The sequence below is a fragment of the Amblyraja radiata genome, chromosome 32 (assembly GCF_010909765.2).
Source record: "Amblyraja radiata isolate CabotCenter1 chromosome 32, sAmbRad1.1.pri, whole genome shotgun sequence".
Lineage (NCBI taxonomy): Eukaryota > Metazoa > Chordata > Chondrichthyes > Rajiformes > Rajidae > Amblyraja > Amblyraja radiata.
In genome coordinates, this window is record NC_045987.1 from 24,019,574 (window position 1) to 24,035,816 (window position 16,243).

Sequence of the window (16,243 nt, forward strand, 5' to 3'; positions counted from 1 at the left end):
GCATTTGGTCCATATCCCTCCAAACCTGTCCTATCCATGTATCTGTCTAACTGTTTCTTAAATGTTGGGATAGTCCCAGCCTCAGCTACCTCCTCTGGCAGCTCGTTCCATGCGCCCACCACCCTGTGTGTGAAAAAGTTACCCCTCGGATTCCTATTAAATCTCTTCCCTTTCACCTTAAACCTATGGCCTCTGGTCCTCAATTCCCCTACTCTGGGCAAGAGACTCAGGGGAGAAAAACCAGAGCAACAGGGAAAACGTGGCAATCGCCAGTAGACCGCACCGTGGATCAGGACTGAAGTGGGATATCATTATAGGCAACACCGTGAGCAGTTCGCAAAGTGCTGGAGCAACTCATTGGGCCAGGCAGCATCTGAGTTTGAGTTTGAGTTTGAGTACAACCCATTGGTATAAATATTGATTTCTCTAACTTCAATTATTCAAAATTCTTAGAGGATTGGACTGGTTCGATGCAGGAGGTGTCCAGAACCGGGGGTCACACAGTTTAAGAATAAGGGGTAGGCCATTTAGGACTGAGATGCAGGAATTTTTTTTCACCCAGAGAGTTGTGAATCTGTGGAATTCTCTGCCATAGAAGGCAGTGGAGGTCAATTCACTGGATGTTTTCAAGAGAGAGTTAGATTTAGCTCTTAGGGCTAATGGAATCAAGGAATATGGGGAGAAAGCTGGAATGGGGTACTGATTTTGGATGATCAGCCACGATCCTATTGAATGGCGGTGCTGGCTCGAAGGGCAAAATGGCTTACTCCTGCACCTATTTTCTATGTTTCTATGTTTCAAGTAACCCTTGCTTTCCCTCTCTCTCTCCGTCTCTCCCCCATCCTATTTCTCAGACTAGTTTCACCGACTTCCTTCTTCTTCATCTTCTTCTTTCGTGTGGCATGCGCAGCCTAAAGTTGTTGGACAACTTGTTCTATTTGATCTTCCGTTTATGCACGTCGAGTCGATTGCATTAGTCGAGATTGCAATCTTCCACCCCACCGACCTCCTGATTAAATATTACTAATTGTATGCCTCGTTGTCACCTTCCCCTCAGCTAATAATGAACCATTCTAGATTTCCGTGCTCATCGCCCCTTTGATCTGTTTCCCCACCTTACCCTTCCATATCTCTATGTCTCCCTCTCCCTTCGCTCTCAGACTGAAGACGGGTCTCGACCTGAAATATCGCCCATTCCTTCTCTCCAGAGATGCTGCCTGTCTGAGTAACTCCAGCATCTTGAGTTTGACTTTAGCTTATCGTCATGTGTACTGAGGTACAGTGAAAAGCTTTTGTTGAGCAAATCCATCTATCTGAGTTTATTTCTGGTCTGCACTATTCTGTGGCTTTCCAAACACTGTGAAACTCCATGAGAGATTTAATGAGAACGCAGGTGAATAGTTTGGAAAACCGATCCCAAAGTTGGAATGAAACCCTAGAGAAGGATCCTGACCCTATCCATGATCTCCAGAGATGCGGCCTGACCCGCTGAGTTACTCCAGCATTTTGTGTCTTTTTTGTTGTTATAAACCAGCACCTCCAGTTAGAAACCTAGAAACATAGAAAATAGGTGCAGGAGTAGGCCATTCGGCCCTTCGAGCCTGCACCGCCATTCAATTCAATCATGGCTGATCCTTGTTCCTTGTTTCCTTGTTTGCGGAGTTCCTTGTTTCTCACAGTTGGGACAAATTGGGTGAAAAGTCCAGCAAATGGAGAAGGTAGCGTTTGGAACTTCAGGACGAGGTGTAAATCTAAGGCCCTTACAACCGTACATATGAGGCGTGGCAACATTCATGAACGATAGACATTAAAAGCTGGAGTAACTAAAGCGGGGCAGGCAGCATCTCTGGAGAGAAGGAATGGGTGATGTTTTCGGGCCGAGACCCTTCTTCGGACACGCAGAGAAATATCTTGTCCCCAAACAAGGCCTTGGATGTGGTCGTACACTGCACTGCTGTTTGTGGAAGCTTGCTGTGCTGAGCACATATAGTCTGCCATGTACCGACCATACAGCGGTGGCTACACTTCAAAAGTAGTTAATTGGCTGTTTGGAATATCCTAAGGCGAGATTTCTGCTCTGCCGCTCACATGCAAGCACTTTCCTAGCTTTGAAGATGATACCAATGTAACACATCAAACTCTTCAACATCAGTCTCTGTTTAAGGCTGCGTGTAATCTCGCCAAGGGCCAGCGGAGCCTGCAGGGACATTCCACATCACACCTCATTACCGTTGTCTCTAGATTACCTCACATCCCACTCCAGCATCGGGTTGGACACAGGGTGGTTTAGCAGGCAAGCCAAGACTCACTGCACAGGTTATCACGCCTGTCTCCACCAATTTGGCTCGTTGCTTGTCCGTGAACAAATTAAACAACGTCGCGGCCTGTGGGTCGTTCGTGCTAACGGAGGCATCTGCACAATTGAGGGGGCTTCATCTGGAGGCTCGCAGACATTCGCCACTGGGATTTCCCCTCATTAGACTCCTTCGTGGATCTGCATGGAGTTATGGAAGGGCACGGGATGATCTGGGATCAAATGAGCTGGTCACAATATCGTGTGGAACACATGATCAGATGGTGCAGCGGTAGAGCTGCTGCTTTACAGCGCCAGAGACCCGGGTTCAATCCTGACCACAGGTGCTGTGTGTACGGAATTTGAACCTTTTCTCCATGACCCGCGTGGGTTTTCTCCGGGTGCTCTGGTTTCCTCCCACACTCCAAAGACACACATGTTTGTAGGTTAATTGGCATGGTATAATTGTAAATTGTCCCTCATGTGTGTAGGATAGTGTTAGTGTGCAGGACTCGGTGGGCCGAAGGGCCTGCATCTCTAAACTAAACTAATCAGCTAGTCCTGCCGCAATTAAAACCAACTGTTTCTTTTGGCTAAAGATAGACACAAAGCTCTGGAGGAACTCAGCGGGTAGGCAGCATCTGTGGAGAAAATGGATAGTTGGCATTTTGGGTCGGGACCCTTCTTCAGGCCAATTGTAAGGAGGAGGAACAAGAAGCAGGAAAAGACCAGGACAAATCAAGGCCTCAGGCATGGAAGTTCCCTGATAGGCAGATTGATGGCACGGGACAGTGTGATCCCAAGAGGGATGCATCTTTGCGAACTGTGGAACTGGTTGACCAACGTTTAATGGAGAATCGGCCAGGAGAGTGTTGTTATAAAATGAGAGAATTCAAGGTTCATACCGCTAGGGTGTAAGCTACCCAAGCGGAATATGAGGTGCTGTTCCTCCTACTTGCATGTGGCCTCACCCTGGGGATGAAGTTTTTCCTTGACTAATGGAATATAATGTGGGATATCATGAAGTTATCTATGTATATAGCCATATATCCCTTCGTTATCACCTCTCCCACAGCCAACAATGGACCATTGTGGGCTCCACCGTTCCTTCGTCATCAGTGCTGGCTCTGATTTGTCCTGAACCTTTCCCTACCCCTAGTTTCCCACTCCCCTGACTCTCAGTCTGAAGAAGGGCCTCGACCCGAAACGTCACCCGTTCCTTTTCTCCAGAGATGCTGCCTGTCCCGCTGAGTTACACCAACATTTAGTGGCTATCTATGGAACAGTTTCACTACAATTCTGAGAACTACATTCACAGGAAGTGAGACCAGATCTGTGCACAAAATTCAAATATGTTCTCACCCGTTTGCTTTGTAATTGGAGATGCCATCGCTCCTTTGTACTCAAATTCTCTTGCAATTAAGACTCAAGACTGACTGCCTCCACTGGTGTTTGCAGATCTGTTAAACCTCTGTTCTCAGCTGGTGTTCAGTTTAGTTTAGTTGTGTTTAGTTTAGAGATACAGCATAAAAACAGGCCCTTTGGCCCACCGAATCCACGCTGACCATTGATCGCTCGTTCACACTAGTCCCATGTTATCCCACTTTCTCATCCACACTGGGGCAGAGTTTACCAATTAACCTACAAACCTGCACACCTTGGAGTGTTGGCAGAAACCGGAGCACCCGGACGGAACTCACGCGGCAACAGGGAGAACGTACAAACTCCACACACAGACAGCACCCGAGGTCAGGATCGAACCCTGGTCTCTGGCACTGTGGAGGCAGCAACTCCTCTGCTGCGCCACAATGCCGCCTTTGGTGGAAGGGAAGGAACTTGCTGCAAATACAGAAAAACCTTGCGCAGCACTGGACTGAAGGTCCCACATCTGACAGAGCAGAGGTTTGGTCACCAAGATGGTCGCCCACTGCCTGCCCTCTGTGCTCCAGGTGCTGTGTGTGACACTCTAACTCTGGAGAACACAGGAGGACATACCCTGGAGAAAAATAACCACTTATTTCAATCCTTCCTTTCGTTACGATGGAGCATCGACGCTTCACGTTACCCCGTGAAAGCAGCCAACATCATCAAAGCCCAGTCCCACCCTGGTCATTCCTTCTCCCTACTCCCATCTGGCAGAAGGTGCAGAAGGTACAGAAGCTTAAATGCGTGCACCACCAGACTCAGGAGCAGGTTCTTCCCCTCTGCTATCAGGCTTCTGAAAGGTCCTTCCATTCGCTAGGGTACTGTCTGATTCAACTCTATCCCAATGACTTTGTCTATCGGACCAATGTTGAGAACAATGTTTTGCATTCTGTATCGTTCCTTTTGCTCTACCTATTGTACTTGAGTTGACCTGATTGTATTTATGTGTGGTCTTATCTGACCCACTTGAATAGCATAGCTTTTCACTGTACCTAGGGGCGGCACGGTTGCACAGTGGTAGAGTTGCTGCTTTACAGCGCCAGAGACCCGGGTTCGATCCCGACTATGGGCGCTGTCTGTAAGGAGTTTATATACGTTCTCCCCGTGACCGCGTGGGTTTCCCCCGAGATCTTCGGTTTCCTCCCAAACTCCAGAGACGTACAGGTTTGTAGGTTAATTGGCTTGGTAGATCGCCCCGACGCGGAGGGCCCAAACGTCGCCGGCTCCAGGAGTCAAGATCATCCCGTCAACGGCGGGTTCGAGGCCCCCGACCGCGGGAGAGCAAAGAACGGAAGAGATTTGAACTTTTTTTTCGCCTCCCATCACAATGAGGAATGTGGAGGAGTCACTGTGGTGGATGTTTATGTTAAAATGTATTTTGTGTGTTCCGTTGCTTTTTACTTGTGTGACTGTCTTGGCAAATGAAATTTGCAAAACATACTTGGCTAATAAAGTTTTATTGTGATTGTATAAATGTAAATTGTCCCTAGTGTGTGTAGGATAGTACTAATGTGCGGGAATCACTAGTGGGCCGAAGGGCCTGTTTCTGCACTGTATCACTAAATAAAACTAAACGTGACAATATCAAACTTAAACTCAGATTCTGTAAACCGTGCTTTAACTTAATTTATACCTCAGTGATAATTCACCAGTTTCTCAGCGTAGAATTTTACTTTTTCAGTAAATGTTCAATTGCAATTTCAGGCATATATTGTTCTTGTGTTGTGCAGTCCACTAACATTTTTTTCTTACGGCTAATGCCTGTCTTACATGTATAATTATTTTATATTTTCAACCAAAGTAAAACATGACTTAGTTAAGCATGAGCTGAAATGTAGATTTGTTTTAGTTTAAGAAGGAACTGCAGATTCTGGAAAATCGAAGGTACACAAAAAAGCTGGAGAAACTCAGTGGGTGCAGCAGCATCTATGGAGCGAAGGAAATAGGCAACGTTTCGGGCCGAAACCCTTCCAGGGTTTCGGCCCGAAACGTTGTCTATTTCCTTCCAGGGTTTCGGCCCGAAACGTTGCCTATTTCCTTCGCTCCATAGATGCTGCTGCACCCGCTGAGTTTCTCCAACTTTTTTGTGTACCTTTGTTTTAGTTTAGTTTAGTTTATTGTCACATGTACCGTGTTACAGTGAATAGCTTTTATGTTGCACATTGAATTAATATGGAATGTTATTTAATATGGGATTTTCCCTCATTCAGCTAACCATGAATTACGACAGCATTTTCATAGAAGGTTCAGACTGATAACTGTTTATTTTCCTGTTTCAATGACAAAGTCGTATCCAAGGCCATGTTGGATAGATTTAACAGGTGAACATCATCCAACATAATGTGTAGGAAGGAACTGCAGATGCTGGTTTGAACCGAAGATAGATGCAAAAAGTTGGAGTAACTCAGTGGGTCAGACAGCTTCTCTGGAGAAAAGGAATAGGTGATGTTTCGGGTCGAGATCCTTCTTCAGACTGAGAGACAGGGGAAAGGAAAACGAGAGATATAGACGGTGATGAAGGGAGATACAGAACAAATGAATGAAATATGGAAAAAAATAACGATGGCCAAGGAAACAGGGCATTGTTGGTTGTGGACTAGGTGATAACAAGTTACACAGACAGCGAAACTCACCAAGACAACAGAGAAACTAGTACAATGACTAGGGTGGGGGAACAGCACCTCATATTTTGCTTTGGCAGCTCACAACCCAGATATGATTTCTCCAACTTCAAGTAACTCTTGCATCCCCTCTCTCTCCCCGTCCCTCCACCACCCTAGTTGTTGCACTAGGTACATTGACATTTATTTTTGCATATTGATCAGTAAAACTATTGCCATAAATAGGTAGACTAAGTATATATATATATACTTTGAAATAACCCACTGAGTCCAGATATGTACAAGTGTATCTGGGTTTTGGTGCCATTTCATAGCCCCAACTGCAGCTGGCCTTTGAAGCCCATTGTAGCCACTCCTATGACTTGTAAATTTGTGAAGTCATGAACCTATCTCCGTGCTATGTGACCCTGTTGCAGATTAAATGTGGACTCGTCGATGAGTGAGAAGAGCGAGCATAATGTCAAGGTGAAAAAGGCACAGTGGTGGAACACAGATCAGTCTGAAAAAGGGTCCCTACCCGAAACATCACTTATCCATGTTCTCCAGAGATGCTGCCTGACCCGCCAGGCTACTCCAGCACTTTGTGTCCATCTTCAATCAAGAGAAACAGTTGGTCTTGTTTGTGGAAGATAGACACAAAAAGCCGGCGTAACTCAGCGGGACAGGCAGCATGTCTGGAGAGAAGGAATGGGCGACGTTTTGGGTCGAGACCCTTCTTCAGACTAGTCAGGGGAAAGGGAAACAAGAGGAATAGACGATGATGTAGAGAGATAAAGAACAATGGATGATGATGCAGAGAGATATAGTGGCAGGACAAGCTGGTTAGTTTATTCTCTGCCTCAGAAGGCAGTGTAGGCCAATTGAAGAGAGGGTTAGATAGAGCTCTCAATTAGGTAGCGTAGTCAAGCGATATGGGGAGAAGGCAGGAACGGGGTACTGATTGGGGATGATCAGCCATGATCACAGTGAATGGCGGTGCTGGCTCGAAGGGCCGAATGGCCTACTCCTGCACCTATTGTCTATTGAGATTTAGTTTAGTTTTAGTTTGGAGATACAGCGCGGAAACAGGCCCTTCGGCCCTTTGTGTTTTTTTGTGGGGGGGGTAAACCAGCATCCGCAGTTCCTCGTTCCCAGCTTCTGCGTGAGATGGCGCGCCGGCCCCTTGTCACGGACCTTGTCTCCTCTGTCGCAGGTTGTTTGCCACCAAGTGTAACGGGTGCATGGAGAAGATCGCGCCAACGGAGTTCGTCATGCGCTCGCTGGAGTGCGTCTACCACCTGAGCTGCTTCTGCTGCTGCGTCTGCGAGAGGCAACTGCGGAAGGGCGACGAGTACGTTCTCAAGGAGGGGCAGCTCCTCTGCAAGAGCGACTACGAGAAGGAGAAGGACCTGCTGAGCTCCGTCAGCCCGGACGACTCGGATTCAGGTAACGCACGGAATCTCACCGTGACATCATGTCGCACGCGAGAAGATAGTATCAATCAACAATCAATCAATCAATCAATCAAGACTGTGTAGGAAGGAACTGCAGATGCTGGTTTAAACCAAAGATAGACACAAAATGCTGGAGTAACTCAGCGGGACAGGCAGCATCTCTGGAGAGAAGTAATGGGTGACGTTTTGGGTCCAGACCCTTCTTCATGTCAATCAGGACCTTACAGAACATAGTTTTTAGTTTTAGATTTTAGAGATACGGTGCAGAAACAGGCCCTTCAGCCCACCATCGATCACCCCGTGGACACTAGTTCTATGTCCCACACAGTCGGGACAATTTACAGAGGCCAATTGACCTACAAACCCGCACGGTTAGTTTAGTTTAGTTCAGAAACACACTCGTTCTATGTCCTACACACACAAGGGACAATTTTTAGAAGCCACTTACTGACAAACCTACACATTTTTTAGTTGTGGAAGGAAACCGGAGAAGCCGAAGGAAACCCACGCGGTCGTCTTGGCGGACAGAGCTGAAGCGAACAAAAGCTGAGCAGAACTAAATAAAGAGGGTGGGATTTGCCTGTCGCCTCACAATACAATTGCAAGAATTTGCACAGAAAGTGGCGACAATCTAGAACTTGCCGCTACGGGTGGCAGGACAAGAGTTTATCGGGACTTTTAGAAGGGAATTGGACAGGCACATGCACTCAATTAATTCTCAAGGTATGGTGGAATGATGTGTGAATTTGGCTGAACCGAGAGCTAGCATGGAGTTAATGGGTAGAACTGCCTCCATCTCTGTCATTCGATAATCCTGTCAGCTCCAGAATACATCCTCTGAACACATCCGTTAAATTGCCCTTTAACATTCCCCTGATCCAAAAAGGAATTCTCACCTTCTCCAAAGAAGAGAGGTCACTCATTTCCGAGTTTTGTTCAACATCGTGTTCCCCACATAGAACTGACTGCGAACTGCATCAGGCAGTCAGGCAGGCACTGAATCAAAGAATTACTGCTGCAGACTTCATCTTTAGACTTTACTTAGTCATAGGGTGATACAGTGTGGAAACAGGCCCTTCGGCCCAACTGCCTACACCGGCCAACAATGTCCCAGCTACATTAATCCCACCTGCCTGCGCTTGGTCCATATCCCGCCTATCCATGTACCTGTCCAAATGTTTCTTAAACGTTGAGATAGTCCCAGCCTCAACTACCTCACCCTTTGTGTGAAAAAATTACCCCTCAGATTCCTATGAAATCTTTTCCCATTCACCTTGAACCTATGTCCTCTGGTCCTCGATTCCCCTACTCTGGGCAAGAGGCCGTAAATTAATTTACAAGGTATGGTGGAATGATGTGGGACTGTAGAAGGATGAGAGGGGTTCAGAGATACAGCGCGGAAATAGGCCCTTCGGCCCACTGAGACCGTGCCAGCCAGCGATCCCGCCGTACACTAACACTATTCTACACATAATGAGACAATTGACAAATTTTACAGAAGCCAATTCACCTACCAACCCATACATCTTTGTAATGTGGGTGGAAACTGGAGCACCCAGAGAAAACCCATGCTGTCACGGGGAGAACGTGCAAACTCCACACAGTCAGCACCCAAGGTCAGGATCGAACCCGGGTCGCTGGTTCTGTGAGGCAGCAATTCTACCGCTGCATCACCATGCCGCCAACACTGTTACTCCATCACTTTGTGTCCCTTTGTGTAAACCAGCATCTGCAGTTCCTTGTTTCCACATTTTAATTTCAGCTTTGGCTTTAGCCCAGTTTAGAAACGTAGAAACATAGAACATAGGTGCAGAAGTAGGCCATTCGGCCCTTCGAGCCAGCACCGCCATTCAATATGATCATGGATGATCATCCAAAATCAGTACCCTGTTCCTGCTTTCTCCCCATATCCCTTGATTCTGTTAGCCCTAAGAGCTAAATCTAACTCTCCCTTGAATACATCCAGAGAATTGGCCTCCACTGCCTTCTATGGCAGAGAATTCCACAGATTCACATCTCTCTGGGTGAAAAAGATTTTCCTCATCTCAGTCCTAAATGGCCTGGCCTACCCCTTATTCTTAAACTGTGACCCCTGGTTCTGGACTTCCCCAACATAGGGAACGTTTTTTCCTGAATCTTGCCTGTTCAATCCTTTAAGAATGTTATATGTTTCTACAAGATATCCTCTCGTTCTTCTAAAGTCCAGTGAATTTAAGTGGACATGAAACATTTGAAGTCAGCTCGCAATGAGATTGCTCCGTAGCTAACTGGCTGTGTTTGTTTGGCTTTGCGGGTTCTGTGCAGAAACCACACGTGTGGCGATTCCGTGCACCCCCTGCGACATCCGCATCCATTACTCGCATCGTGTGTTGCAGCCAGCAGCTGGTCCTTATTTGGCTGCAGACAACTGTCAAAGAACTTGTCCATGCATCTCCCCGTGCCTGTTTTTGTTTACGGCCCATTCCTCCTCAACCCATAGCCTGGCAGGCGCAAATTCCGCCGTTTGATTAACGGCCCAGATGCAAACATGGCACCAAGGCACACCAAGAGTTAACTAACCTTTATGGTATTCAGATGGGGAAGAGCAGAAAATGCTCCCTGCGATCAAATCATCGAGAACAGATGATCAAAGGCCTGCACGTATCTGCAGGAAGGCAGGGATCACTTGATCATATGGGTTGGGGGTCTGCGATGTTGGGGGGGGGGGTGTATCACACCATTGTTTGTTCTTCTTGTGCAGCTCCCCGAGAATTGGTCTCCCTTTAATGTAACTTTATAAATCGCTCAGCCGTCACAGGCGGGCCAGCACCAAACTCTCCAAAGACGAGGAGTTATCAGGTTTGGAAAGCCATTAAATTTAAATGGCATTTCAGGAAGTTAATAATGACACGGCTATTAAACGCGAGTCAGCCCCAGTGTTTGATCGTGGCAGAAATATGTTGAATTGAAATAAAAGGAAGATTAACTTGCAAAGGACCCCAGTTCGAGACAAAGTCAACGGCGAAATGTACTGAAATAAATTACTTTTCAGCTTAAAAGTTAACTTTTTCAGAACTTTTGCCAAACTAAAATCCTGTTGATTCACTCTTAACGGGATTGTGTACAACTAACTTCCAAATTCACAAATTCTCCAAAACGAAATTCACAATTCTGCAAGAACCCTCACTTTTATATATGTTTGCAAAAGTTCCCCTTTTGCCAGAATAAGTCTTTTTTTTTAAATGAATTGTCCCAGTGTTTGTGTATAAACGTATCGCCTCCTAATTGCACTGGCTGGCCTGTAATGATATTCATCACCTGCTCGCAACGTTTTTCGGAAATTAATGAGGCTCTGAAAAATTAAACTGGAAAGGTAAAATGAAAGGAACCTTGGAAACAAGGTTACAAGTTAGAGAAGCTGGAAATCACGGGCCACAAAACTGTCAACGTTAAAAATTGGCTGTCCATGTAAGAGGGGTATTGAGAGGCGAAGGGGGGGGGGGGACCTCCCTGTGGAGTCCGTGCTGCAGTATAACGACAACATCAAACGGAGTGGAAAGAGAGCAGCAGGCAGATCACCGGCGGGGAGTCCCATTTGTGTGCGGTCAGCCCTTTCCTTCCCCAAATTAGCCCATGTGTGGTGGAGGAAACGGTTCGAACTGCGAGCTGATGCATGTCAGCCCCGACAACCTGGAAATGTCAGCAGCCAGACACACAATGCTGGAGTAACTCAGCGGGACAGGCAGCATCTCTCTGGAGAGAAGGAATGGGTGACGTTTCTCGCGACCCTTCTTCAGACTGAAGAAACGTCACCCATTCATTCTCTCCAGAGAGATGCTGCCTGTCCTGTTGAGTTACTCCAGCGTTTTGTGTCCACCTTCGATTTAAACCAGCATGTGGATAAATGTGAGGTTATCCATTTTGGTGGCAAAAACAGGAAAGCAGACTATTATCTAAATGGTGGCCGACTAGGAAAAGGGGAGATGCAGCGAGACCTGGGTGTCATGGTACACCAGTCATTGAAAGTGGGCATGCAGGTGCAGCAGGCAGTGAAGAAAGCGAATGGTATGTTAGCTTTCATAGCAAAAGGATTTGAGTATGGGAGCAGGGAGGTTCTACTGCAGTTGTACAGGGTCTTGGTGAGACCACACCTGGAGTATTGCGTACAGTTTTGGTCTCCAAATCTGAGGAAGGACATTATTGCCATAGAGGGAGTGCAGAGAAGGTTCACCAGACTGATTCCTGGGATGTCAGGACTGTCTTATGAAGAAAGACTGGATAGACTTGGTTTATACTCTCTAGAATTTAGGAGATTGAGAGGGGATCTTATAGAAACTTACAAAATTCTTAAGGGGTTGGACAGGCTAGATGCAGGAAGATTGCTCCCGATGTTGGGGAAGTCCAGGACAAGGGGTCACAGCTTAAGGATAAGGGGGAAATCCTTTAAAACCGAGATGAGAAGAGCTTTTTTCACACAGAGAGTGGTGAATCTCTGGAACTCTCTGCCACAGAGGGTAGTCGAGGCCAGTTCATTGGCTATATTTAAGAGGGAGTTAGATGTGGCCCTTGTGGCTAAGGGGATCAGAGGGTATGGAGAGAAGGCAGGTACGGGATACTGAGTTGGATGATCAGCCATGATCATATTGAATGGCGGTGCAGGCTCGAAGGGCCGAATGGCCTACTCCTGCACCTAATTTCTATGTTTCTATGTTTCTATGTTTCTATCTGAACGCAGTTCTTTCCTCCCCACAATGTCAGCAGCCACATGCCATCCAGTGGACGCTTCATTAGGGAGCTGTCCCAATCATTAAAACCCTCACCAAACCCTCTCTCCAATGTGCGGCATTTCAGCAGATTGGCCTATCTGTCTCTCCCCATCCATCTCCTCATCTCTCTGGACAGACACAAAACATGCCAGACTGACTCAGCGGGTCAGGCAGCATCTCTGGGGAGGAGGAATAGGTGACGTTTCGGGTGGGAACTTTTCTTCAGACTCTGAGTTCAGAGTAAACTAAACTGAACTCGGAGTCTGAAGAAGGGTCTCCACTCGAAAAGTCACCTATTCCTTTTCTCCAAACATGCCGCCTGACCCGCTGAGTTACTCCTGCATTTTGTGTCTATCTTCGGAGTAAACCAGCATCTGCAGTTCCTTCCTGCACTTCATCTCTGCCTGTTCTTCAACCAGTTTATCTTTCTCTTTCCTCTTTGTCTCTTTGTCTCTTTGTCTGTGTGTCTGTCCATCCATATCTATCTATCTATCTATCTATCTATCTATCTATCTATCTATCTATCTATCTATCTATCTATCTATCTGTCTGTCTGTCTGTCTGTCTGTCTGTCTGTCTGTCTGTCTGTCTGTCTGTCTGTCTGTCTGTCCCAGATGATTATATGTGCCTATCTCTCTGTTTGTCCATCCTTTTGCCTCTCTCTCCCTCTCCCTCTCCCTCTCCCTCTCCCCTCTGCCCTCGCCCTCTCCCGCTCCCTCTCCCTCTCTCCTCTCCCTCTCCCTCGTCCCTCATCCCTCTCGCCTCTCCCTCTCCCTCTCCCTCTCCCTCCCCTCTCCCTCTCCTCTCCGCTCCGCTCCCTCTCCCTCTCCCTCTCCCGCTCCCTCTCCCTCTCCCTCCCCTCTCCATCTCCCTCTCCCTCTCTCCTCTCGCCTCTCCCTCTCTCCCCCTCCCTCTCCCCCCCCTCTCTGCCCCTCCCCCTCCCCCTCCCCCTCCCCCCCCCCTCCCCCTCCCTCCCCTCCCCCTCCCCTCTCCCTCTCCCTCTCCCTCTCCCTCCCTCTCTCTCTCTCCCTCTATCTCTCTCTCCACCTACCCATCTCCGCCTATCTTTCTGTCTTTCTCTGCTTATCCATCTCAGCCTATGTCTATCTCTGTCTATCTATCTCTCCGTCTATCTCTCTGTCTGTCTCTATGTCTCTGTCTATCTCTGCCAATCTGTCTATCTCTGTCTATTTCTGTCTTTCTTTCTGTCTGCCTCTGTGTCTGTCTCTGTGTCTGTGTCTGTCTCTGTGTCTGTCTCTGTGTCTGTCTCTGTGTCTGTCTCTGTGTCTGTCTCTGTGTCTGTCTCTGTGTCTGTCTCTGTGTCTGTCTCTGTGTCTGTCTCTGTGTCTGTCTCTGTGTCTGTCTCTGTGTATGTCTCTGTGTCTGTGTCTGTCTCTGTGTCTGTCTCTGTGTCTGTCTCTGTGTCTGTCTCTGTGTCTGTCTCTGTGTCTGTGTCTGTCTCTGTGTCTGTCTCTGTGTCTGTGTCTGTCTCTGTGTCTGTCTCTGTGTCTGTCTCTGTGTCTGTCTCTGTGTCTGTCTCTGTGTCTGTCTCTCTGTCTATCTCTCTGCCTATATCTCTTTACCTATCTCCCTCGGCCTATCTATCTACCTGTCCCTCTATCTGAATCTTTCTCTCTCTGTGCCAATGCCTCTGCCTATGTCTGTATTTCTATCTACCAATGTCTTTGTGATTCTGTATCTGTCTGTCTGTCAATGTTGATCAATGAGAAGTTTAACATTATTCAGACAAGCAGTTTGGGGTGCACGGAGACTGTGAAACAGCATACTCTCAGTAATGGAGGACAGATGTACAACATTGCTAATTCTTTCGATTGGATTTGATTGAAAGTTAATTTATTTAGTTCTGTTTTAAGGATCATCTCTGATTGTTAATTCTCGTTAGAATTTAGAAGATTGAGGGGGGATCTTATAGAAACTTAAAACATTCTTAAGGGGTTGGACAGGCTAGATACAGGAAGATTGTTCCCGATGTTGGGGAAGTCCAGAACAAGGGGTCACAGTTTAAGGATAAAGGGGAAATCTTTTAAGACTGAGATGAGAAAAACATTTTTTACACAGAGAGCGATGAATCTCTGGAATTCTCTGCCACAGAAGGTAGTTGAGGCCAGTTCATTGGCTATATTTAAGAGGGAGTTAGATGTGGCCCTTGTGGCTAAAGGGATCAGGGGTATGAAGAGAAGGCAGGTACAGGATACTGAGTTGGATGATCAGCCATGATCATATTGAATGGTGGTGCAGGCTCGAAGGGCCGAATGGCCTACTCCTGCACCTATTTTCTATGTTTCTATGTTAAGTTAGTTAAACTGTTCACCATGAAGTAGGTTTGAACACTCAGCCTGTGTGGGCAACTGCAGGGGCAAATTTGATACTTGGAGTGGGGGAACGGGATTGCTGAGATGTTCCACTGGAAGAACAGCGTAGACTCAATGGGCCGAATGACTTGGAGGTAAACATAGATGGGTAGGAAGGAACTGCAGATGCTGGTTTAAACCGAAGATTAGCACAAAATACTGGAGTAACTCAGCGAGTCAGATGGCATCTCTGGAGGATAGGTGACGTGCTGGGTCGAGACCTTTCTTCATAGAGGGGTTGGTTCATAGGTTTGCAGATGATTCCGAGACTACTGGGGTCACGGACTGTGAGGAAGGCTGTCAAATTATACAGTGGGAATCAAATCAGCTACAGATATGGGTGTAGAAATACCCAGATGGCGGTGGATGCCTGGAACACATTGCCAGGGGTGATGGATAGAGACAGATACGATAGTGGCATTAAGAGAATTTTGGATCGGCACGTGGATATGCAGGGAATGCCGGGATGTGGATTATGTGCAGGCAGATAAGAATTGGTCTTGAAGTCATGTACAGCACAGACAACGTGGGCTGAAGGGCCTGTTCCTGTGCTGTACTGTTCTATGTTCTATGCTGCGACAATTCTTTGATCTAACCCAGGGAGTTCCAGGCACAGGAAATGGAAAGAACTTCACTGGTGCTCCTTCTGAGGTCAAGGGGTTAAGGTTTATGATTGGGGGTAGAGAATGGAAAGGAACCTTCCTTGCCCCTAAAGCTGCCGCTGATGACCTTTGATGTTCGTTTGATGTTCGCGTCGAGCTTGAAAGCAAAATATAAAAAGGCGCCTCTCCCCGTCTCCCCATGGCATGAGCAGAAAATTGGTGGAAAGTTGATTACGTTCTTTATCTGCCTGGCCACGAGCCATGTGGAGGAAAGGAACTGTGAATGCTGGTTTAAACTGAAGATAGACACAAAAAGCTGGAGTTAACTCAGCGGGCCAGACGGCATCTCTGGAGAAAAGGTGACGTTTCGGGTCGAGACCCTGTAGAAGGATCTTTTCTCCAGCGATGCCGCCTGCCCATCAGCTGTGCCGACCCTCGTTTAAAACTGACAGTGGATTGTGATGCGTTTGCAGTAAAGAGCGATGATGAAGACGTTGATGTGAAGCCAAGCAAGATTCAGGGAACGCAGGGGAAGGCGTGCGATGACAGCAAGGATCCCAGGCGGCCAAAACGACCCAGGACCATCCTCACCACACAGCAGCGCAGAGCGTTTAAAGCTTCATTTGAAGTGTCTTCCAAACCTTGCAGGAAGGTGAGGGCTTTCAGTTATTGCTCACCACACTTCATTTTACTTATTTACCTGTCCCGACCTGTTGGATTTCCAAGCAGAAAATATTCAGGGCAGAGGTAAA

General features: G+C 47.2%; 1 protein-coding gene across 10 annotated transcripts in view; it reads left to right on the forward strand.

Annotated features, from left to right (window-relative positions):
* The window catches only part of lmx1b (LIM homeobox transcription factor 1 beta), a 261,097-nt gene that overhangs the window by 230,145 nt on the left and 14,709 nt on the right, over positions 1-16,243 (forward strand). For all 10 annotated transcript variants that reach the window (XM_033048993.1, XM_033048994.1, XM_033048996.1 and 7 more), the window contains 2 exons: positions 7,532-7,764; positions 15,965-16,143. In XM_033048993.1, coding sequence (XP_032904884.1) covers positions 7,532-7,764; positions 15,965-16,143 — 412 coding nt within the window. The remainder of the gene's footprint in view (positions 1-7,531; positions 7,765-15,964; positions 16,144-16,243) is intronic.